This window comes from Eschrichtius robustus, chromosome 7 (assembly GCF_028021215.1).
Source record: "Eschrichtius robustus isolate mEscRob2 chromosome 7, mEscRob2.pri, whole genome shotgun sequence".
NCBI lineage: Eukaryota > Metazoa > Chordata > Mammalia > Artiodactyla > Eschrichtiidae > Eschrichtius > Eschrichtius robustus.
This window is the reverse complement of record NC_090830.1, coordinates 8,404,051-8,429,911: the sequence shown is the minus strand read 5'-3', so window position 1 is coordinate 8,429,911 and position 25,861 is coordinate 8,404,051. Positions and strand designations below refer to the sequence as shown.

The 25,861-nt window shown below is 37.0% G+C and overlaps 1 protein-coding gene across 1 annotated transcript in view; it reads left to right on the top strand.

The window, feature by feature from the left end:
• RYR2 (ryanodine receptor 2) overlaps positions 1 to 25,861 on the top strand; it is a 535,211-nt gene that overhangs the window by 349,393 nt on the left and 159,957 nt on the right. The window contains exons 52-58 of the mRNA XM_068548931.1: positions 1,249 to 1,389; positions 3,007 to 3,170; positions 5,388 to 5,466; positions 7,256 to 7,345; positions 8,137 to 8,274; positions 17,040 to 17,117; positions 18,278 to 18,353. Of these exons, the coding sequence (XP_068405032.1) occupies positions 1,249 to 1,389; positions 3,007 to 3,170; positions 5,388 to 5,466; positions 7,256 to 7,345; positions 8,137 to 8,274; positions 17,040 to 17,117; positions 18,278 to 18,353 (766 nt within the window). The remainder of the gene's footprint in view (positions 1 to 1,248; positions 1,390 to 3,006; positions 3,171 to 5,387; positions 5,467 to 7,255; positions 7,346 to 8,136; positions 8,275 to 17,039; positions 17,118 to 18,277; positions 18,354 to 25,861) is intronic.

Genomic DNA, 25,861 nt, shown 5'->3' with positions numbered 1-25,861 from the left:
TACACTAAACACACCGAGATATTTAACAAAAACAATCTTTCTCTACAAAAAGTGATTTTGGCTTAATAAACCTAGAGAAATTGATGAATTATGTAAAGTAAATTATATCCTTGCTGAAAATCCTGTTTTTTTACAGTTTTTATCATTTGCTTGTCATGCAAAATTTTCTTGATACAAATGAGCTGGAAAATACCTGAAAAAAAGATGCAGTATCACTTTATGTGATAAAACTCTTTTGCATTATAGATATTTGCCTGTTACTCTAAGCAAATTAGATCTCAATATTTCATCATTTGAGATTCCTAAATTGTGTGTGTGTGTGTGTGTGAGTGATTCGTAACTGTGAGGGAGACCAAACGAGAAGAAATATTTATACAGTAAGAGACCTAGTTGGCCTTAATAAGAGTAACGCTCAATTTATTTTCCTCCTTAGCTATAGGAAAGAGGGTCCAAAAATTTACAGTTTATTCAAAAAATAATTTTATTTTAATTATTATTAATAATAATTTTATTAATTTGGCAAAGAGTTGTGAATAGTTTTCGGTTTATATATCCAGAATAAACGATCCAAAGAGTTACCGAATAATTGAAAAATTCCATCCATGTCTTTGAACTTCTAGTTTAGTCCCACAAAATATTTGTAGGTTAAAAACTTAAGAAGCAACATAGACCCCCAGTAAGAAAATAAATTACATCCAAAACCACCAAAGAACTACAGATAAAGAAATTACGGAAGTAGGGCAGTTTGGGGAGTTTACTTAGAGATGTCGGTTCTGAAGCAAATCGTAGTGTAATGATTCAGGGTAGTTAGAGAGGAAGCACAAATATTCAGAGGTATTGTCCCTTGAGAATGCACATTTTAGGTGCTGTATCCTCTGGGTCACTGTGACATCAGTCCCTCTGTTACATGCATGGATTCCAGGGGATAACAAGTCATAAAATTGTAAGTAAACGATAGCAACTAAAGTAGAACTCAGGGGTACACAGATAACCAAACAACCTCCTAAATAATTCTGTTCAAGATAATTTGTGAAATTGGTCATTTGGTCTTCATCCTGTGCTCAGCGTTAAATTTAAGGAGCCGTCCTATATAAGATCATAGTGTTCTCCAAAAGAATTCACGTGGGATTGAGCAGTTCCATATCAGTTGGCCTTATTACATGGCATTAGAATGCCATTTGGGAGGAAATGGAAAATATATACCATGTGTCTTTAGCTCAGTGCTCTTAGAATTGTTTTCCCACCTAGCTGCTGACAAATCATTATGAAAGATGCTGGAAATACTACTGCCTGCCTGGAGGGTGGGGAAACTTTGGAGCTGCCTCAGAAGAAGAACTTCATTTATCAAGAAAGTTGTTCTGGGGCATTTTTGATGCCCTGTCTCAAAAGGTAATTGCGGTTTTATTTGTATGATAAAACAACTGAAAAGCCATAGGATCTTGGTAAGATAGTGTTCTTAGTGGAATAGTGGAATGCTGTCTTTGCTCATCAAGACTTGGCATAGTTTTATTTTTTCTCTTCATTTATAACAAATGTTGAGAATGCAATTTATATTAACTTTTCATAATCATGATGGTAACATGTTTCTTGTGATCATAACATTTTCTGACTTTAAAATGGCCAAGCATTTTAGGAAATTATGCACATGGGTTGATCAGTTTCTGGTACATTTGGACTTCTTTGGACTCAAACCCTACCTAGTCAGTCACCTCCCCAATCTTATAAAGCCTGAAGAAATCCTGTCAAATATAAAAATGTAAAATATTAAATCTCATAAAATTATAATATTCCAGTGGCCTTACTGACTTTTCCCACTTTGCTGCTATGGAGATTTAAGTACTCAGTGCTTTATGTATGTGACATTCCCTTATAGTTGCCATATTTATATTGAATAGTTCATATACTTTCAGAAGACAGGAGTGTATTATTTCAGAGAAAATCAGAACAACATGCTTCATATGCTTATGCTTAAATTATTAATCAAAATCAGTTTGAATTCCCAAAGAGACATTATCAGATGACTGGAATAGTATAACCAAGAGTTTACTGTATAATAAGGGAAGTTTATCTGTGATTACATTTGGTAGCTACAACTCAATGGTTTTTCTTGCTGAATTGCCTTGGGTAAACCCGGAGCCCTTTTGAAATAATATGTAGAAGGTATTTTGAGAAGAATTTACAACTTTAATTTTAAATTGAACATTTAAAGTGAGATAACTTTTAAAATGAATAAACAGCAATGTCCTACTGTATAGCCCAGGGAACTGTATTCAGTCTCCTGGGATAAAGCAAAATGGAAAAGAATATTTTTTTAAAAAAAGAATGTCTAGATGTGTATAACTGAGTCACTTTGCTGTACAGCAGAGATTAACACAACATTATAAATCAACTACACTTCAATTTAAAAATTTTTTAATAATAAATACAGGAATTATTATTTTTGATTTAAAAAACTCTACAAATACAAATTTAACTTATTATGTAATTAGTATACAAATACCTCTCCCCAGAAATTTTGATTATGCATATCTCCTATAGACTTTCTTTCTCAGTTCAGAATTTTATTTTTCATACCTTTGTAATGCAGTACAGACCAGTTAAAATTTCTTACTCTCTGGAATGTTATACTTTGGGTATTTCTCATGTCTAGTCTTTATAATGTGGTGCAGCAATAGTCCTCATTGACTGAAATTATGTTTATGTTGTAAAGACACGTTATACATGTAGCATATTCAGGTTCACTTCATTTCCAATATTGGAGAATAAACGTTTAGAGAAGCACAGATTTTATTCCTTTTATGCAGTACAAAGCTTCAGTCATCTCATCTTATGGGATGTCAGGCTATAGTTTCCATTTTCTAGAGAAAGAATCCTTTGAGGAGTTGAGCCAGCCCGAGGTAATTCAGATTTTCTCTCACAGCATCATGTCAGCCGCAGTGGTCATGCTGACAGCTTTTGCTCAATAGTAATGGAGTATTTATTTTTTGGTCCTCCATCTCTTCCCAGAAATATGAACAAGAACTTTTCAAACTGGCACTGCCTTGCCTGAGTGCAGTTGCGGGAGCTTTGCCTCCAGACTACATGGAGTCAAATTATGTCAGTATGATGGAAAAACAGTCATCAATGGATTCTGAAGGGAACTTTAACCCACAACCTGTTGATACCTCAAAGTATGGACTCTTTCTATTGCAGCAGATTTTTATTGTAAATGATGTGTGAAGTCTGAAATTGAATAAGGTACTAAAGTGAACTTTCTCTCATCCATGCCCCCTTTGAATTGGTATCCTTTTACTAGGGGTCCCTCTACTTGATGAAATGATAGTAGTAATAATAATGGTTATACAAATATCAGAAGTAGACAAGATACACCTTCTAAGAGATATACTCTTAATATCATCAGGATTCTCTGTACATAACCACATGGCAATATCTATGATAATGAGAATCAAGAAAGTATATCAGTTATATTTTTAGTTGAAATTCTACCCTAAATGTTTATTAATAATTGAAGCCAACTTCTGTGCAGAGTCTTTGATTCAGGGTGCTCCCAGCATGCAGTGCAAAGCTCTTTCTGTGAGCTATGGGGGAATCACTTCATCATCACTACATCTCAGCCAGGCCTAGGGTTAGCAGCTTATGTTCAGCCTCATAAAGCACAGTGTGAGAGTGAAGGGAATATCAAATGAGAATATTTCTGGAAAATTTAGCGTGGATTGAGAATGCGGTGTGACAACCTTCACCACAGATAAAATATTACTTATCGTTAGGAAAGCTCTTCCATGTACCTACTTGCGTCAATTGCCCTACAGGTGGGATGTTTGGGTACATCAGGTGTTCGGAGTCTCAGCGTTTTTGTTGTTGTTACTGTCTTTAAGTAGGACCATGGTTTTCCATTTGCAAGGAGGCTGCTCTTCCTGCCACATTATCTTACCCATTCCGTGGTGACTCAGCAAGATCAGTATTAGCAAGGTAGTCACTCGGTTGTTAACCATCCGCAGCATCTGAATTTGCTTGGGAGTTCAACTTTCACGTCTCTGGCTGGCCCCTCAGCTGGTTTAGCTCCCATAACCAGATCCACATTTCAAGCCAGGTGGTATGCCATTAGTTTGATAATGCCTTAAATTTGCATGTTTGGTATTTGATAACAGTCCTGTGAGAAAAGACTCTACCCCCACCCCCCCCAGTATTTGGCTTATGTGATTGATCCTTTGTATCTCTTCTAAAGTAAGTAAACCAAAATATCACATGTTCACATCCCTACTTGGGTAAGTTTGTGGTTTGTTAACATACAATGTAATCTAGGATTTTAAAATAACATTAGAACAATGTTGTGGCTTTGGTGTTGATTAATTAAATCCAATGAATGAATAAGTGTTGGGCATGTATATTAATTTACCTCGGCTAGCCCCCTTGGGGACCTCTTAACAGACTAGGTTTGCAGAGTGATAGCAATAATTTTTGCATCTTTGTGATTTTTTTACATATTGTTTTTTAAGTATGTGTATGTCATAAAGTTCAATTACTAACTGATAACATTGCTAGAAAAGAACAGTAAACCATCTCATTATACTAGGTTTTACTTATAATTCTATTCTCAAAGTTAGTTGCGTTAGTAAGTTATTTTTTCCATTCATAGATATATTTGATAGTCCCAAGTCTTACATTTACCATCAGACTTGGTCTTCAATTGCATGGACTCCACATCTGTTCAAGGGATTAAATATTTATTTAAGCATGAAAGAAATCAAGAAGAAATGTTATCAAAATCGTAAAGCATGAATTGGTTAATTTTCCCTATAGTTCATATTAGTAAAATCTAGAATTTATATATAGACCATTAACATTTAAAATTATTAACATATCACTAGTTGTATGCAATTAACTTAAAATTAATTTTAGTACATTTAAAAATGGAACAGGTCAGATTTCAGCAGTCTTTTACCCATTTATAGTTGTTGCCTAAGAGACTTAAGTCAAAAGGAGGAATAACTTCAAAGAACGAATGTGGGAGAAAAGTATGTCTTTAAGCTTGTTGAATTTAACTATATCTTCATTCAGGTTTAAAGAAAAAATTGGTGTTATCTGTTGTCCTCTTCTTTGAATACATTTTAATTATTTTCATTTATACTATGTATAATTTTTATTGTATATAACTTACATTAAGACATAAAGTGTGACTCATTATAAGATGAGTGGATAGAACCTTATCTGCTTGACTTTTCTTATATTGTTCCTATCATATGGAAAAGTAATACCTTGTTAAACCGATTTTTTAACAGTTATGCATCGAATGGGGTATAAGCAGTCATAAGCTGTGAGTAAATTATCAATATGATTCCCTGTAAGTGCTGTGAAAATCAAGCCTTTTTTCTTTATTTTTCTCATAGTATTACAATTCCTGAGAAGTTGGAATACTTCATTAACAAATATGCAGAACATTCCCATGACAAGTGGTCAATGGACAAGGTAAAAGTCAGAATATCACATTCTAATTCAGTACTGAACATACCTAATGAATGATCATGGCTCAGATATTTCTGACCATGACAGTTTTCTACTTTCAAGTGAGAACTTTAGATTAGGAAAGAACATTTAATTATGATTTGCTGACATAATATTTAGTCTAATAAAATACTTAGTTCTGCCACTGATGTACATATAATGCACATAAGAATATTTGTGTTCATAAACAGCACAGTGTTAAAAAATTCAAAAAAAATCTATTAATTAAATCAAATATAGTTTCTAAACATACATTTTTGTGAGAGTAAAAAGTAGTAATAAGATGCAAAATATTATATGTAGGATGGATAAACAACAAGGTCCTACTGTATAGCACAGGGAACTATATTCAGTATCCTGTGATAAACCATAATGGAAAAGAATCTGAAAAAGAATATATATATGTATAACTGAATCACTCTGCTGTACAGCAGAAATTAACACAACTATACTTCAAAAATTTTTTTCAAAAACTATCATTAGGGTCTTCAGTAAGAAATAGTGACTGTAGGTCCAGACATCTTTTAAGGGAACTTTAGCTTTATGTATAATTTTATATTAGATAAAATCTTGAAAATTATTAATTAGAATTAGTGATTATTTACATCTTCTACTCTTCTGTTGTATTTCTTATCTCTAAGTAGATCTGCAGTTCACTTACCAGGCAAGATGGCATGTTTTATTTGCACTGTCAAGAAAAGATAACTTGAATGAGATAACTAAAGCAGTCGCAATCCGTGGCATAAGTCCTACATACATATTATGAGATTTTTCTGGAGGAAAAATGTGGTCACATTTAAGTTAAGCCTAGTTAAACTTGAGAAAAGATGGTTAAAATAGATTTGTCAGAGAAATTAAGCTGAGATGAAGCAGGAATCTAAAATAAGCATGTACTGATTTGGCGAAGTGGAAATCAAAGAGCGAAGGTTCCAAGGGTTGCTTGTGTTATGTGGCAACTCAGTATCACCCTCTTAAACTTGATATTAAGTTTCAATCCTTGCCTCTGCCAACCAGCCCCTCCTTCCAAGAAACCCCCTTTTTGTTTTGTTAAGCATATGGCTCTTTCTTTGTTCAGTAACTTAATCGATTTACTGGGTAAGTCAGTAAGAGTGAAGTGTCTGTCCTCTATAAAGACTCTAGTAGGTGGTGGGGTGGCGATGGAGAGGAAATTTACAGGAAGGCAGTCCTGAGCTATTTCAGCCTAGTTACCCGGATCCCATAGACATACATGAAATGATATAGGGAAACAGTGAATGCACCAAATTATATGGGCAAAATCACGTGGAACAAATGTGTTGAGAAGTCATTGGACAAAGGAGTGGACAAAACAAGTAGCATTATTCAGAAAGACTTCCAAATAAGTCAGCTGCTCCAGTTTTCCTGTTTGAAATGAGTGTTTCACGCTTATTCGTCACACAGGTTGGGGTCCCGAGATGGGCCAAAATGAATATCATAGGGGTGGTGCAGCCTTTAGCCTCCTCCTAGGGGAGGGCTATTGACATAATCACAGACCTGTCTAAGGAAGACTGGATGCTTTTAATCTCTGGATAAAAAGATTTGTTTCCAAGTGGTTACTCAAAATAATATTGACTACGATGAAAGTCTTTATATTGACTTATGCTAGATAAAGTTCAAACCTTAATCCTTATCTTGCTTCATTTTAGATTTATTTTATCAAGTACACACTTAAACACATGCACACCTACACTCTCTAAAATTAAAGCATGTAAAACATTTTTGATATTTTTTTTAGTTGGCAAATGGATGGATTTATGGAGAAATATATTCAGACTCGTCTAAAGTTCAACCATTAATGAAGCCATATAAACTATTATCTGAAAAGGTGACGTGTTTATTTTTTAAGTTTATATGGTTTTAATTTGGGGGGAAGTTTTTTTTTTTCTTTGTTATATAAATTTCTTATTAACATATCTATTTTATATATACTATTTTTACCTTTTCTCAAAGGTCCCATTTTTTATCTATTGTTTTTTTCTCTGTAGCACCATTTTCTGTCAGTATTTAATTGGTTATTCTCTTCTCTACTTAGTATTTTTCTGTTTCTTTTTTATTTTTATTCCTCTCCTGTATTTTTAAGAACTTTAGAAAATATTCTTTTCATTCTTAAGAGTTTTTTGATAAGGGGTAACGAAGTAATATATTGTAATATGCTTATTATTTATGTTTTCATATATTTTACTTCTTTGAGGGGAAAGCATATCTTGATAAATGAAGTGAAAAGGATTTTCTAGCTTGGTGCTTACAGAGGAAGTTACTTCTCTGTTTATTCAGATGGTAGAAACGGCTTCAAGCACACGTCATATAATCTGGCACTTCTTCCTAATTGTGTTTCTCCTTTCTGGTTTCTGTCTGAAGTATCAGGATCTGGGAAACTAAAGGAAATTAGCCTCATGCTATATAATAAGACAGGATCCCTCTTAGCAGCATTAGTCAAACGAGGTCTCTGCTCACACTCTGCTCTTCAGAATTTTTACTTTCCTTTTTTATTTTTAAATAAACAATGCCGATCAAAAATTTGTAGGTGAAGACAAGAGTATTTCAGAACAAAGCATTAAATATTTTAAATTTTTGTTTAGGTTCATAATACCCCACCCTTTTCTGATTTTTTTCTAGGAAAAAGAAATTTATCGCTGGCCAATCAAAGAATCTTTAAAAACTATGCTGGCCTGGGGGTGGAGAATTGAAAGAACACGGGAGGGAGACAGCATGGCCCTTTATAACCGGACTCGTCGTATTTCCCAGACAAGCCAGGTAAGAATCACAGTGATGAATCCACTGTTTATGTTATTTTAAAAGCATTTGAATATTTCATTTAATTATTGTGTTTTCCAAAACAACTAACTTGAAAATTCTGAAGACTAACATAAAGTTCAGAAGGGGGAAAACTCTCTTCCTTTTAATTTAAGTGAGTTTAGGTCTTGGTTAAAGTACTGGAGTTTATATATCAGGTTGTACTTCTCCTGACAGTATATGAAGGAGTACTCGATGATGAAGTCTTAAAGTTACGCTAATGAAGGATGTGAAATGTGTTCCTTTATCCACAGAAAGGTTGTCTACAGAGCTTTTGTCTCCTTACCAGTACGAACTGAAGGTCGGTTCTTAGGAGCTGGAGGGGTGGTCAGATAGTAGCGATCCAGATCTAAAACCCCCATGGGTGCTCCGTACAGGTGGGCTTGAGCACCTGCCCACTTGCGAAGGGAAGATGTGAACCAGACAGGCAGCGCAGGAATCGAAGAGCACACCGCTAGTGGATCAGGTCAGGGAAGTCCAGTCAGCTGAACAAGGCGTGGCTGTGGGGCTTCTGTGTTCAAGATGGCAGAATAAGGACAGCCTTGACCTTGAGAACCTAAGGTTCAAGGTGGGGACCAAATACCAACTGGCCCTTTCATTTCTCCTGGGAGCTAAACCTGTCGTCATCCCTTTCCAGACTGCTTGGGCCACTGCCTTTGGTTTAACCGAACTGTTGTGTTTATTATTGCCATTTACGCAGATGACATTTTTGAAAAAAAAGAAAATGAAGGTACTCAAAAGCGTGCGCTTCACATGCTTCATATTTGAAATACAGTACTGTTAAATAGATTAAGTTCTGATTTGGGCACATTTTACATCATATTCTCTTAAGTATCCTGGAGATAGAAGCTGTAAAAGCATATTTTACCTTGTTATCATGTATGCACACATTTCTAACTAAATCACATTTTGTTTTAATCTGTTCGAACAAATATTGAGCACAAACTGAGTACTAGGTGATAGGAATACGAAGATAATAAGATCCAATTCTACTCCTAAAGACTCACAACTTGGTGTTAGAGACAGTCTAGTTAAACCTACCACAACAATAAGATTTAGGCTGGTGGTATGTACAAAACGCTCAGAGTGCAGAGAATGGAATGATGTCTTTTTTTTTTTTTTTTCCTGTAAGTTGTATAGGAAATAAGGAAATTATTACATAATGGAAGTGACTTTAAGCTCTGCCAGGAAAAATGAAATAGATTCTCCCACTGCCCTTCATAGCAAAAATTATGTGCTCTAATCTAAAATTGTATATGTCGAATGAGAACATGCCCTTTGAAACAATAACGGTGCCGATTTTGTGGGCCAGCAATAAAGGGTAGAAATGGTAGGAGGCAGACAAGAAAAAAAGACCTGTCTATTAGCCAGAAAACCTGGGCCTATATAACATGCTGGAGCACAGCCCAGAGAGGGCAAGGGAAGGGCTGCAACAGAAGGGAGGGGTACTCCGTTCTCTTGTTGCTGTCTTTGCCATACCTTTTCCTGCCACTGCTGTCAGAGCAAGTAGGGCAGACTGCTGAGTAGGCCTCTGCCTGTCTTATCTCTAGAATTTTTCAAAAATACCAGAAAAGGGAGAGAAGCAAAGGTTCCTACCACAGTTTTAGCCACGCTCACCTGAAGACTACAATAACTTACAGATTTCATACTTTTGCGAGCATCTCTGAGAAAAAAAAAACAGTAACCGAAACATAACAAAGTCCAAAACAGTACTGGATCATGTCAGATAGAAAATGTTACGTGAAACGTAAGAAACTGATTCTAAAACATCGGAAGTGATTACAGACTCTGTAAATTATAATGCACAAGCTATAACCAATCCATCTTCAGAAAAGGATTACCTTGTTTTCACCCCAGGAAAATCATAATTACGTTTTTCTGAATTTCAATAAACTTTTCTCAAGGTGGCTAAAAAAAAAAAAAAAAAAAAAAAAATTGTGTATGTTGTGTATATTTCTGCTCTTCTTACACCCCGCTTAGCTCCTGGTGCAGTTTTCAGTTCCCATGAAGCCCTCAATTAGATACTATTAATTGATACCCATATAATCATCTCTTTAAGTCTTAATGATTTTCAGAGTGACATGTGTGACATACGACATATAGTGTTAAATCTCCTACGTCATTTCAAAATATTAGGAGGTGCTTATGCCAGATGTACGGATTAAGAGGGACAGCTCTGGAGGTAGACCACTGGGGCTTCAATCCTGGGACCACCACTTTCTAGAGATAAACTGCTGGGCTCGTTACTCAATCTGTTTACCTCAGTAAATGGTAACTCTTATTATTACCATTATTATTTATATATTTTTAATGCCAGAGAGCATTTCTTCAAAGGTAAATAAAAGAGGGTGTTTGAGTTTGTAGTACTTTGACCTTTCAGTCGTTTAAAAAAAAAAAGAAAGAATATTTCTATATTTCTATCAGTATCAGAAATAGCAACAAATGCCACAAATATATTTATAACCCTTGCCGTTATTTTCACACAAACATTCTTTAAGCATAATCCAACATTATTTGAAATGTTAAAATGGCTTGTCATTTCTTAATTACTAACCTAACAGTATTATCATCTTTTTCAGTTATCATCTTGCCAAACTTCTTAATGTCTTTTCTTCTCTCCATTACTGATTTCCCATGTGACTATAAAGATGTTTTCTATTATGTAATAGATACACTCTTGAATAAATTAAGGAACACTTTTGGTGACATCACTGTATAGTAAGGACTGCAATTGGGTGAATTGAGATCACTTGTTGACATGATTCTGGAGCTGATATTCTTAGCTTCCTTCCACTGGGGCTCAGCACTCCGTCTGTGAGGCAGAAGTGGCCTGTGTTTAACTCAGCAAGATCTGGCACAGCCTGTCTGGGTTGAAATCCTGGCCTCACCATGGAGTAGATAGCTTTTCTGTGAGCTCAGGCAAACTGCTTAACCTCTCTATGCTGCAGTTTTCTCCTTTTTTAAAATGAAACAGAAGAGAGCATCTAATTTAAAAGATTATTGTGAGAATTACATGTTGTGATGCTTATAAATCACTTAAAGGAGTGACAGGCATATATTTCAATGTTAAACCTAATTATGATTATTATTATTTTTACATGGATCAATAACATTGTTAATGTCTTTTGTTTACCGTGAACACTACATGAATCATGATTTCAGGAAATTTGCCACTCAGGGTTTTGTAATTTGCATATTAAGATAATATTTGGGCAATGACAAAGCCAGTAACTTGATAGGATATAGAATAGAGTATGTACTTATATGTAGAATGTAATATATGACACAAATAAACTTATCTATGAAACAGAAACAGATGCACAGACATAGAGAACAGACTTGTTGCCGTTGGGGAGGGATGGATTGGGAGTTTGGGATTAGCAGATGCAAACTATTAAACATACAGGATGGATCAATGACAAGGTCCTACTGTATAGCACAGGGAACCATATTCAATATCCTGTGATAAACCATAATGGAAAAGAGTATGAAAAAGAATATATATATATATATATATATATATGTATATAACTGAATCACTTTGCTGTACAGCAGAAATTAACACAACATTGTAAATCAACTGTACTTCAATAAAATAAAAAAAGAATAGAGTGTATAGATGCTGATATAATTATCAGTGAGGAGATGCTGAGTAGAGCAGCTAAATTGGTGGATTTTGACTTCTTGGTCGTCACTCAAGTCAGCAGAAAAGGAGGACATTTCTGGCAATTTCAGTCATATTCCACAGGTTCTCAGTAATTACTTATTTACCTCCCAATTTTGATTTCTTATATCTGGTTTTTATTACACATGTAGGGTATAAATTATTTAAACAAATTTAAAAAATAAGCTTATAACCTGAGAAGGAGAGGAAGATGGGAATAAAATTTGGAAAGTGTTACCTATCTTTAACTAAAATACAGCCTAGGATAGAGGAATGATTCATTCATTCTTTTAACAGTTATTTACTGAGCACCTGCTATGTTCCATGTACTATCCTAAGCTTTTCAAATAGGTCCATGAACAAAATAGACAAAAACCTCTGCTCTTATGGAGCTTACACGTTAACGGGGAAAGTAAATAATAGATATAAGTAAATTACATACTACATCAAAATGTGATAAATATTATGGAAAGAGAAAACGTAGCATGGAAAGGCAGATTCCGAGTGCAGAGCAGGGGAGTTAGTTAGCCTTTGGAGATGAGTTGCAGTATGATAATAGGGTTATCAGAGCAGATTTCATGGAGAAGATAAATTGAATAGAAGGGAAGGGAGTTGGACCTATTTGGGGGAAGGATGTTGCAGGTCGTCCACATGCTCTGAGATGGGGAGTGTGGCCTGGTGTGTGTAAGGGAAAACGAGGAATCCAGTGAGATTGGAGCTCATGAGTAACAAAGAGATGGGAAGAGAGGTCTCAGGGGCCAAATCAGGTGGAACATTGGGGGCCGTCTTAAGAAAGTTGACAAGTGCTTTGGAGTCAGACAGAATTACTTTAAAAACTTGATTCTGCTGTTTACAATTTACATGATATAATGACTTAAAATTATTTAATTCTTTTGATCCTCTTCTCATTTTAAAATGACAAAAAGCAGTACCTCCTTTTCAGAATTGTTCTAAAGAAATGAGATAATCTATGTGCCTTGCACATAACCATTCACACGGTGGTTGTTATTATTATTGCTAAGAAGACTAGAGTTAATTAAATTCAGAGATGGTATGTATCCCAAGTAACTTGAAATTATAGAAGACCTAGCCAGTCTTGTGATTTCTGTGAATGTAAAGGAGAGAAACAGGTTATGAAAAACATAAAAAGAATCTATCTCTGAATAAACAAATATCTACTTGCATTCTTTAAACCAGCCTCAATAACTTACTCTAAAGCTAAAAGGATATAAATTTCAGTTATATAAGGAACATGGTCTAAGAGGATATTAAATACTGAGAATTTTATTTTAGGAACAAATAAAGTTATCGATATCAACTCTATTTGATTCATTTATTCAACAAAATTTGCAGAGTCTAATGCTTTTTTAAAATTAGTTTTAAGACGCATGTTTGCCATATTTCAATATCTGTGAGATTGGGAATCATTTTATAATCCTGAAGTTGATGAAAGATGGCTTGTGCCAGACTCTGGGAATACTGTGATGAATGAGGCTCAGCCTAGGCCTGCAGATTTTTACTGTTCAGTGGAAAGGCTTATAACTCAGGGAATAACAAAATCAATACTTTGGAAATGTAATTCTCACAACAGAGTAGAGAAGGAGTCAGAGAAGGGGGAGATTGAAGGCAGAAAGACAGACTCCCTAGGAGGATATTGAATACGTTGCATGAAACAAAACAAAAACATTAAATATCTGAATTAGAGCAAAGGCAGTGGACATGGAGGGAAGCGGATGTATCTCAGAGATGTTTTGTAGTAGAAGAGACAGAATTTTGTGACTGATCCATAATAGCAGATGAGGAGGACTAATCAGAGGGGTTTGCCATGGGTCTGTACTGGCCTACCAGGTGGGTAGCGTATGTGAGATGAGGTTAGTGCTGGGGGGTGGGTGGCAAGGAGAGAATATGCGTTTGATTTTAGATGTCGTGTTAGGCAGAATTCTGGCTCCAAAGATGATCCCCAATCACTGTTGTCTGTAGAAAGGTTGATTTCCTGGGGCTTTGCCAATGCGATTACGTTTGCCCACGTGATCAAGGTTAATGATCTTGAGATGGGGGAGATTCTACTGAATTATTGGTGGGTCCAGCGTAATCACAAGGATCCTTAAAAGTGGATACCCTTTCCTGGCTTTGGACAAAGGAGACGTGACTACAGAAGGAAGGTCAGAGAGATGCAGTATAGCTGACTTGAAGACGGAGGAAGGGGCCATGAGTCAAAAATGCGGGTGGCCTTTAGAAGCTGGGAAAGACAGGGAAAAGCTGCTTTGATAAAACCTCTAGAAAGGAATACAGCCCTGTGGACACCTTGAATTTAGCTAATTGAGACCTGTTTCAGGTTTCTCATAACTTTGTGATGTTTTAAGCCACTACATTTCTGGCAGTCGCTTATTATAGCAGCAGTAGAAAATGAATACATGTATAGAATCCCAAATGGAGATGGTAATGAATAGTTGAAAATGTAAGTCTAGAGCAGAGGAGCAATGCTAGGCTGGATCAACTCATTTTTGGTTTAATAAAACATGGTTGATAAATGACATATTTAGGGACACCTAAAGAAAGCATTTAGAATAAAGAAAGAAACAATTGAAGAGTGAACCCAGAAAGCCACAAATATTTCAAGGTCATTTATGGAAGAGGAGCCAGAGAAGGAGGCAGAGAGATCAGAGAGGGGAGTGGAGAGCCAGGTGGGTGGTTTCGTGAAACGAGGGGGCTGGTTGAGTGGTGGTTAGTCATGTCCAGCGTAGAAGGACCAGTTTGATGGTAGCTGCAAAGAGGACTTTGAATTTGGCAACTTGGAAACTGATTACATTAGAGAGGGCAGGTGTAGTAGAGTGCTGGGGAAAGAAATATATTGCGATATGTTGAAGGAAAGAGGTGACAGTGAGAGGGAAGTGGGCCTGGAGTCAGACAGCCTGAGTTGGAATCCTGCCTGCTCAGAATTTTAGCTCTGTGACCTTGGGTGAGTCACTTAAGTTCTCTAAGTCTCAATTTCCTTTCGTGGGTATTTAAGGGAGAAAAAACTGTGATTTTTATTTCACATTCTATTATGGATGGTTCCCAGCAGTGGCTCAGTACTGACACAGAAGCCAAGATTCCGTCAGAACTGACCAGTGAGTTCAGTGTAGCCCATGAGAACATGGTTAATGGTAGCATATGATAGCATCCCTTTGGTTCACGGGCACAGATCTGAGCTGTATTGTACCTTTTATTTAGCTTTTTGTTTATCCATGTCTGACAAGAGAATATACACAGTTATGAAATATATCAAATATAATTTCAGATTTATAAGCATGAACCAGAGTTCGTTTCTGTGGCATACTTTCCCATAATATGCCATTGGGTGGAATGAGGTAAGAGCTCCTGACAGTAAGTGAAACCCTCTTGCAGTTGATGGGAAGATAGGTTTCATTCTTGTCTTTTTAATTGAAGTATAGTTGATTTATGTTGTGTTAATTTCTGCTGTACAGCAAAGTGATTCAGTTATACATATATATACATTCTTTTTATATGCTTTTCCTTTATGGTTTATCACAGGATATAGTTCCCTGTGCTATACAGTAGGACCTTGTTGTTTATCCATTCTGTATATGATAGGTTGCATCTGCTAATCCCAAACTCCCACTCCATCCAACCCCCTCCCGCTTGGCAACCACAAGTCTGTTCTCTATGTCTGTGAGTGTGTTTCTGTTTCGTAGATAGGTTCATTTGTGTCATATTTTAGATTCCACGTATGAGTGATATCATATGGTATTTGTCTTTCTCTTTCTGAATTACTTTACTTAGTATGATCATCTCTAAGTCCATCCATGTTGCTGCAAATGGCATTCATTCTTTTTCATGGCTGAGTAGTGTTCCATTGTATATATGTACCACATCTTCTTTATCCATTCGTCTGTCGATGGACACTTAGATTGTTTCCATGTCTTGGCTATTGTGAATAGTGCTGCAGTGAACATAAGGGTGCATGTGTCCTTTTGAATCATAGTTTTGTTTGGGTATATGCCCAGGAGTGGGATTGCTGGATCATATGGCAACTCTATTTTTAGTTTTTTGAGTAATCTCCATCCTGTTTTCCATAGGGGCTGCACCAACTTACATTCCCACCAACAGTGTCAGAGGGTTCCCTTTTCTCCAGACTCTCTCCAGTATTTGTTATTTGTAGACTTTTTAATGATGGCCATTCTGACCAGTGAGAGGTGGTACCTCATTGTAGTTTTGATTTGCATTCCTCTAATAATTAGCGATGTTGAGCATCTTTTCATGTGCCAGTTGGCCATCTGTATGTCTTCTTTGGAGAAATGTCTATTTAGGTCTTCTGCCCATTATTTGATTGGGGTGTTGTTGTTTTGTTTTTTGTTTTTTGATACTGAGCTGTATTGTATATTTTGGAAATTGATACTGAGCCGTTTGTATATTTTGGAAATTAATCCCTTGTCAGTCGCATCATTTGCAAATATTTTCTCCCATTCTGTAGGTTGTCTTTTTGTTTTGTAGATTTCATCCTTAAAATGTCAAAATTGAGATATTAAGGAAGCCCTCTGGTGATTGAGGATGTCTTTACAAATCACTTGAGTACTACTATATGATGCACTTTTAAAATTAAAACGTTGGCTTTATTTTATCTTACTATTTGGCCCATAAAGACATTTATAAATACTGACCTCTTTGATTAACTACCGTTTGTGTGAGGAAAAGAAAATTTCATTGCAGCCAATTAGAATTTGTAAGAAACTCAAGAATTCAATTACCCTTTGATTCCGGTAATATTTCAGAATCTTGGACTCACTACGTAATTTGTTGAATCCTGATCGTTAGCTTTACAGATTGGCAATCCCTAAGATATTGGGATGTATTATTCAATCATAAGTACTTGTCAGACACCCAAATATAATTTAATCTGCTAGATATGTTTGCAAAATTAATTTGTGTAGCTACTTGCCAGTTTTATCTGAGGAAACGTTACACTTGGAATTTTGTTTGCCTTATATTTCCAAAGTGTCTCTTAAATCTCTCTCTACTGGGTTTTTTAATGAGATGCTATATTTTTTTGCAAATTATCTAGGTTTCTGTAGATGCCGCCCATGGTTATAGCCCCCGAGCCATTGACATGAGCAATGTTACACTATCCAGAGATCTGCATGTAAGTACTTTTAAAAATATTCTGCAAATTCCATTTTTAAAAAGCATACTGTAACATTTCCTGCATGTATTTTACAGCATGAATTATTTGAATGTAGTGATCATATAGAAGGTCCATGGAATTTATAGATTATGTACCCTAAGCTTTTAATGCTGTAAAAGTTGATAGAACTTCTTCTAGGATAATATATTTTCTTTAAAGATCATATCTATGTAAAAGTCCTAATATAATTAAATAACTGCATGTGAGAAGAGACTAAATCAGTAGTTTATAGTGCTCTGCTCAAGGATCACTTTAATTACTCATGAAAGAATATATATTATAAGTTGTTTATCCAGGGAAACGGATGGCATTTTGCTTTCTCCAGCCATACTTCTATCTGTCTCCTTTGTCACTAAGGAATCTACTTTGAATTGCCTGATTTGAGTGAAAAGATAAAGTTTGTTGCCATGGAACATAAGTTAACAGGTCAATATAATGATCAGACAATGATATTGGCATTGTTAGTATTATTCCAAGAGATATAAGTATATAAAGATAAAAATCTATGGATTGTTAAATTGTTTGGCTTGCCCTTTGTCATTGCTCTGGTACGAATGTATTAACATGACATAGTAAACTTGAAAATCAAAAATGAAAGGAATCTTGGAGGTAATCTTGTCAAAACTCAAAGGCCACAGAGGCTAAGGCTCGTCCAAGACCTCAGACTGACCTAAATTGGGACAGACATGGATCTAGACTGCTTGTCTGATTCTCTTTGCATTCAGTGTTCATTCAGTAAGGTTTACATCATCTTTTAAAACTTTAGAAATTAAAATAAGAACTTGTAAATAAACATATTTTTAAAGTCCATAGCTAGTTTGAAGTTTCATTATTAAATTAACAAAACATATATCTTTAAACATTATAAAGAACAATGACCATTCCCATCACATCACCTCTGATGGTTTGTAAATTCACAGATCATTAGAATCCTCTGAAATTCAGATTCTAAATAAGAAAGCTGTGCTTAATTATCTTTTAGATGCGTTTTAGCACTAGCACACTACGATTTATTAACTTAAAGTATGTTTTGATATTACATATTGGAAGGCAAAGTTATCTTTTTCTACTATCCGTTTAGAGTATAACTTAGTTGCTAAACATTTTGTTCGTTTAAGGCTATGGCGGAAATGATGGCTGAAAACTACCATAATATATGGGCAAAGAAAAAGAAACTGGAACTGGAGTCCAAAGGTAGTATTTTCTAAAAATCCTTATAAAAAAACAATCAGAGTTTGAGTACATGAATGTATGATAAGGATAAAATAGTCTTTTCAGCATAAGAGCTCATTACAGCTTTATTTTATTAGAATGGTTCAAATATGGCTGTAATACTTTCAAGGTGGAAATGCTATTTCCTGATTTCCTTATTGCTAGTGTATATTTCCTCATGTCTCAGAATTTTGATGGCTCTCTCTTGCCCATTTTAGCATGTAGATAACTATATTTCTCATCCTAATATCCGAGGTGTTCTATTAATTACGTAGACCTCCCTCACTGACTTCTATCCCCAACTTAAATATTTCTCTTATTTCATTCTATCTCCCATCCTCAGCCCCTTTGTTTTGTTCAGTCCAGTTATGTTATTCTCTCTTACATTCTGTTTTTCTAACATCTTTATTGGCATATAACTGCTTTACATTGTTGTGTTAGTTTCTGCTGTATAACAAAGTGAATCAGCTATATGTATACATACATCCCCATATCCCCTCCCTCTTGCATCTCCCTCCCACCCTCCTTATCCTACCCCTCTAGGTGGTCACAAAGCACTGAGCTGATCTCCCTGTGCCATGCAGCTGCTTCCCACTAGCTATCTATTTTACATTTGGTAGTGTATATATGTCAGTGCTACTCTCTCACTTTGTCCCAGCTTACCCTTCCCCCTCCCTGTGTCCTCAAGTCCATTCTCTACATCTGTGTCTTTATTCCTGTCCTGCCCCTAGGTTCTTCAGAAACATTTTTTTTAGATTCCATAGATATGTGTTAGCATATGGTATTTGTTTTTCTCTTTCTGTCTTTTCATCTTGTTTATGGTTTCCTTTGTTGTGCAAAAGCTTTTAAGTTTCATTAGGTCCCATTTGTTTATTTTTGTTTTTATTTCCATTTCCGTAGGAGGTGGGTCAAAAAGGATCTTGCTGAGATTTATGTCATAGAGTGTTCTGCTATGTTTTCCTCTAAGAGTTTTATACTGTCTGGCCTTACATTTAGGTCTTTAATCCATTTTGAGTTTATTTTTGTGTATGGTGTTAGGGAGTGTTCTAATTTCATTCTTTTACATGTAGCTGTCCAGTTTTCCCAGCACCACTTATTGAAGAGGCGGTCTTTTCTCCATTGTATGCTCTTGCCTCCTTTATCAAAGATAAGGTGACCGTATGTGCATGGGTTTATCTCTGGGCTTTCTGTCCTGTTCCATTGATCTATATTTCTGTTTTTGTGCCAGTACCATACTGTCTTGATGACTGTAGCTTTGTAGTATAGTCTGAAGTCAGGGAGCCTGATTCCTCCAGCTCCGTTTTTCTTTCTCAAGACTGCTTTGGCTGTTCGGGGTCTTTTGTGTTTCCATACAAATTGTGAAATTTTTTTTCTAGTTCTGTGAAAAATGCCATTGGTAGTTTGATAGGGATTGTATTGAATCTGTAGATTGCTTTGGGTAGTATAGTCATTTTCACAATGTTGATTCTTCCAGTCCAGGAACATAGTATATCTCTCCATCTGTTTGTACAGTCTTTAATTTCTTTCATCAGTGTCTTATAGTTTTCTGCATACAGGTCTTTTGTCTCTTAAGGTAGGATTATTCCTAGGTATTTTATTCTTTTTGTTGCAGTGGTAAATGGGAGTGTTCCCTTAATTTCTCTTTCAAATTTTTCATCATTAGTGTATAGGAATGCAAGAGATTTCTGTGCATTAATTTTGTATCCTGCTACTCTACAAATTCATTGATTAGCTCTAGTAGCTTTCTGGTAGCATCTTTAGAAGTCTCTATGTATAGTACCATGTCATCTGCAAACAGTGACAGTTTTACTACTTCTTTTCCGATTTGGACTCCTTTTATTTCTTTTTCTTCCCTGATTGCTGTGGCTAAAACTTCCAAAACTACGTTGAATGAGAGTGGTGAGAGTGGGCAACCTTTTCTTGTTCTGATCTTGGAGGAAATGGTTTCAGTTTTTCACCATTGAGAATGATGTTGGCTGTGGGTTTGTCATATATGGCCTTTATTATGTTGAGGTAGGTTCCCTCTGTTCCTACTTCCTGGAGAGTTTTTATCATAAATGGGTGTTGAATTTTGTCAAAAGCTTTGTGTGCATCTGTTGAGATTATTATATGGTTTTTATCCTTCAGTTTGTTAATACAGTGTATCACATTGATTGATTTGTGTATATTGAAGAATCCTTGCATTCCTGGGATAAACCCCACTGGATCATGGTGTATGATCCTTTTAATGTGCTGTTGGATTCTGTTTGCTAGTATTTTGTTGAGGATTTTTGCATCTATGTTCATCAGAGATATTGGCCTGTAGTTTTCTTATTTTGTGACATGTTTGTCTGGTTTTGGTATCAGGGTGATGGTGGCCTCGTAGAATGAGTTTGGGAGTGTTCCTCCCTCTGCCATATTTTACAAGAGTTTGAGAAGGATAGGTGTTAGCTCTTCTCTAAATGTTTGTTAGAATTCGCCTGTGAAGCCATCTTGCCCTGGACTTTTGTTTGTTGGAAGATTTTTAATCACAGTTTCAATTTCAGTGCTTGTGATTGGTCTGTTTATATGTTCTACTTCTTCCTGGTTCAGTCTCAGAAGGTTGTACTTTTCTAAGAATTTGTCCGTTTCTTCCAGGTTGTCCATTTTTCTGGCATAGAGTTGCTTGTAGTAGTCTCTTAGGTTGCCTTGTATTTCTGTGGTGTCTGTTGTAACTTCTCCTTTTTCATTTCTAATTCTTTTTTTTTTTTTTTTAATGTATTTTTGCCTGTGCTGGGTCTTCGTTTCGTGCGAGGGCTTTCTCTAGTTGCGGCAAGCGAGGGCCACTCTTCATCGCGGTGCGGAGGCCACTCTTCATCGCAGTGCGCGGTCCTTTCACTATCGCAGCCTCTCTTGTTGCGGGGCACAGGCTCCAGACGTGCAGGCTCAGTAGTTGTGGCTCACGAACCTAGTTGCTCTGCGGCATGTGGGATCCTCCCAGAGCAGGGCTCGAACCCATGTCCCCTGCATTGGCAGGCAGACTCTCAACCACTGCACCACCAGGGAAGCCCCATTTCTAATTCTTTTGATTTGAGTCTTCTCCCTTATTTTCTTGGTGGGTCTGACTAATGGTTTATCAATTTTGTTTATCTTCTCATAGAACCAGCTTTCAGTTTTATTGATCTTTGCTATTGTTTCCTTCATTTCTTTTTCATTTATTTCTGATCTGATCTTTATGACTTCTTTCCTTCTGCTAACTGTGGGGGTTTTTGTTCTTCTTTCTCTAATTGCTTTAGGTGTAAGGTTAGGTTGTTTAGTTGAGACTTTTCTTGTATCTTGAGGTAGGATTGTATTGCTATAAACTTCCCTCTTAGAGCTGCTTTTGCTGCATCCCATAGGTTTTGGGTCATCTTGTTTTCATTGTCATTTGTTTCTAGGTATTTTTTGATTTCCTCTTTGATTTCTTCAGTGATCTCTTGGTTATTTAGTAGTATATTGTTTAGCCTCCAGGTGTTTGTATTTTTACAGTTTTTTTCCTGTAATTGATATCTAGTCTCATAGCGTTGTGTTCAGAAAGGATACTTGATACAATTTCAATTTTCTTAAATTTACCAAGGCTTGATTTGCGACCCAAGATGTTACCTATCCCATAGAATGTTCCATGAGCCCTTGAGAAGAAAGTGTATTCTGTTGTTTTTGGATGGAATGTCCTATAAATATCAGTTAAGTCCATCTTGTTTAATGTCATTTAAAGCTTGTGTTTCCTTATTTATTTTCATTTTGGATGATCTGTCCATTGGTGAAAGTGGGGTGTTAAAGTCCCCTACTATGATTGGGTTACTGTCAATTTCCCCTTTTATGGCTGTTAGCATTTGCCTTATGTATTGAGGTGCTCCTATGTTGGGTGCATAAATATTTACAATTGTTATATCTTTTTCTTGTATTGATCCCTTGATCATTATGTAGTGTCCTTTTTTGTCTCTTGTAATAGTCTTTATTTTAAAGTCTATTTTGTCTGATATGAGAATTGCTACTCCAGCTTTCTTCTGATTTCCATTTGCATGGAATATCTTTTTCCATTCCCTCCCTTTCAGTCTGTATGTGTCCCTAGGTCTGAAATGGGTCTCTTTTAGACAGCATATGTACAGGTCTTGTTTTTTTATCCATTCAGCCGGTCTATGTCTTTTGGTTGGAGCATTTATCCATTTACATTTAAGGTAATTATTGATACGTATGTTCCTATTACCATATTCTTAATTGTTTTGGGTTTGTTATTGTAGGTCTTTTCCTTCTCTTGTGTTTCCTGCCTAGAGAAGTTCCTTTAGCATTTGTTGTAAAGCTGGTTTGGTGGTGCTGAATTCTCTTAACTTTTGCTTATCTGTAAAGGTTTTAATTTCTCTGTCGAGTCTGAATGAGATCCTTGCTGGGTAGAGTAATCTTGGTTGTAGGTTTTTCCCTTTCCTCACTTTAAATATGTCCTGCCACTCCCTTTTGGCTTGCAGAGTTGCTGCTGAAAGATCAGCCGTTAACCTTATGGGGATTCCTTTGTATGTTATTTGTTGCTTTTCCCTTGCTGCTTTTAATATTTTTTCTTCGTATTTCATTTTTGATAGTTTGATTAATATGTGTCTCGGCATGTTTCTTTTTGGGTTTATCCTGTATGGGACTCTCTGTGCTTCCTGGACTTGATTGACTATTTCCTTTCCCATGTTAGGGAAGTTTTTGACTATAATCTCTTCAAATATTTTCTCAGACCATTTCTTTTTCTCTTCTTCTTCTGGGACCCCTATAAATCATATGTTGGTGTGTTTAATGTTGTCCCAGAAGTCTCTGAGACTGTCTTCAATTCTTTTCATTCTTTTTCTTTATTCTGCTCCCTGGCAGTTATTTCCACCATTTTATCTTCCAGCTCACTTATCCGTTCTGCCTCGGTTATTCTGTTATTGATTCCTTCTAGAGTATTTTTAATTTCAGTAATTGTGTTGTTCATCACTGTTTGTTTGCTCTTTAGTTCTTCTAGATCCTTGTTAAATGTTTCTTGTATTTTCTCCATTCTATTTCCGAGTTTTTGGATCATCTTTACTATCATTACTCTGAATTCTTTTTCAGGTAGGTTGCCTATTTTGTCATCATTTATTTGGTCTTGTAGGTTTTTACCTTGCTCCTTTGTCTGTAACATTTTTTTCTTTTCGTTTCCTTTATTTATTTATTTATTTTTGATGGGTGGTGCTGTATTCCTGTCTTACTGGTTGTTTGGCCTGAGACATCCAGCACTGGAGATTGCAGGCAGTTAGATGGAGCCGGGTCTTGGTGCTGAGATGAGGACCTCCAGGAGGCCTCACTCTGATTGATATTCCCTGGGGTCTGAGGTTCTCTGTTAGTCCAGTGGTTTGGACTCAGAGCTCCCACCACTGGAGCTTGGGCCCGACCTCTGGCCTGGGAACCAAGATCCCGCAAGCTTTGTGGTGCGGTAAAAAAAAAAAAAAAAAAAAAAAAACAGAAAAGGAAGAAAGAAAGAAAAAAAGGAGCAGTACAATATGAAAGAATAAAAAACAAAATAAAATTAGGAAGATAAAAAGTATATTAGGAAAAATAAAACTATAATTGAAACAACTGCAGCAAGGTAAAATAAAACCACAACAGAAAAAAAACAGCTGGGGGGGGGTGGCAACACACCAAAAGGAGAGATCACTAACAAAGTATAAAGAATAAAATAAAATTAGAAAAATAAAAGATTTATTAGGAAAAATAAAAATATAAAAGAATCAACAACTGTGAATCAACCAAGTAAAGCAGAACCCCAGTCTGAAAGAGGAAAAAAACAAAAAAGCCTTGGTTATAGGGACGGGGTTTAGGTGGTGGATGGAACTTAGGCAGGGGCGGGGTTTTGGGTGGAGCAGGGCCTCTGCTTAGGACCTGCGCAGAAGGGGAGAGGCAGCACGTGGAAAGGTCGGCTTCCGGAGTGTGGAGTTCCGGGGTTTGGAGGCAGGGCCCTGAGTGAGGGCGTGTGGGTGGGGTTTAGGCCCAGCACGTTGGAGGGGGTCTCAGAGGGGGTCTCCGAGTGTAGAGGTGGGGCTCCGGGTGGGGGTGTAGGGGCGGGGCTTGGGCTCTGAGCAGCAGGAGGGAGGCTTCGAGGGCAGAGGATTAGGACCAGGAGCCCAACACGTTCCCTGGTGCCTAAGTGGACAGGGAAAGCGCTGGCTGCATTCCCCTCCGTTCCTTCGTGCCCCTCCCCCACCATCTCCCCCAGGGCCTCCCCCGTAGCCACTGGACCCCTAACCGTGGGTGGGTCCCGCTTCGTGTAGGAACTCCTTCCCTCCCTCAGCCGCGCCTCAGGGGTGCCAGTCCCAGAGGTCCAGCCTTTACTTTTGCTCCCCCTTCCCCCCCTCCCTCTCCCTCAGGACCTGCACGGCTGGAGGGGGCCTCACTGGGCAGAGGATCAGGCCCAGGATCTCAGCAGGCTCCCCGGGGCCCAAGTGGGCAGGGGAAACCTGGCCACGCTCCCTTTTGATCCTCTGTCCTCCCAGTGGTTCCCCAATTTCCCCCTTCGGGCCTGGGATCCCTTCCCCTCAGGGGCGCCAGTCCCGTCCCGCCGCCACTTCTCCTCCTTCACTCCCCCCACGCCCCGTGTCCTACCCGGTCGCTGGGGGTTCCTTCCGTCCCCTCAGGTGTCCGTGGTCCCCCACCGGTGCCTGATAGGTGCCCTAGCTGTGCAGAGACGCGAATTCCGCATCCTCCTCATATGCCATCTTGACTCCACCCCTCTTACATTCTTTTGCTTGCTCTTTCCTGCTGTTTTTGTTAAATACTAAAACAACCTAGTATTCTCTTAGTCATTTCTCAAATCTTTCCTTAGTTTATTGAGAAAATTATATTTCTTAATATAAATATATGCTATTTGCATAAATATTTTCTTCAGTTTAATGCATCTGATGATCTCTTTCATTGTCATTTATTCAGCATTAGCTGAATAAATCAGCAGCATTAGCTTTAGATTATACACATATTGTTTATAATGTGTGTGTGTGTGTGTGTGTGTGTTTTCTTTAATTACTTCCTATGTGGGTCTCTTTCCCCCAGTGAGAATATAGTTCAGGTTCAGGGCCACAATTTTGATTACTTTTGTCATCCTTATTGTACAGCTCTGGACACCAGGAAACTCTCTATTTCTTATTTATTGATACAGGTAAGAATAGAGAAGGAGATCATTTTGAGAGGTGAAGATATTTCATAATGAAAGGAATAGCTGTGATATTGGAGGGTGGTACCAGGCACCAAGCAGTAGGAAACCGAGTAAAACGAATTAGAATTGGGCATTGATACGAACAAAAAGGATTCCATATACCAAAATTGCCTATTCAAGAATTTGGCTCAGGGCTAGATCTGTTTTTGTAGAAACATTCCATACGTGTTTGTAAAATGAATGATCAGTTGTTTGATTGGCTGACGGATGGATGGAAGGATGGATGGATAACTGAGTTACAGAGTCATAGAATTTTCACTTAGTGAGGTTCTTGAAGGAGCGTTGTCCA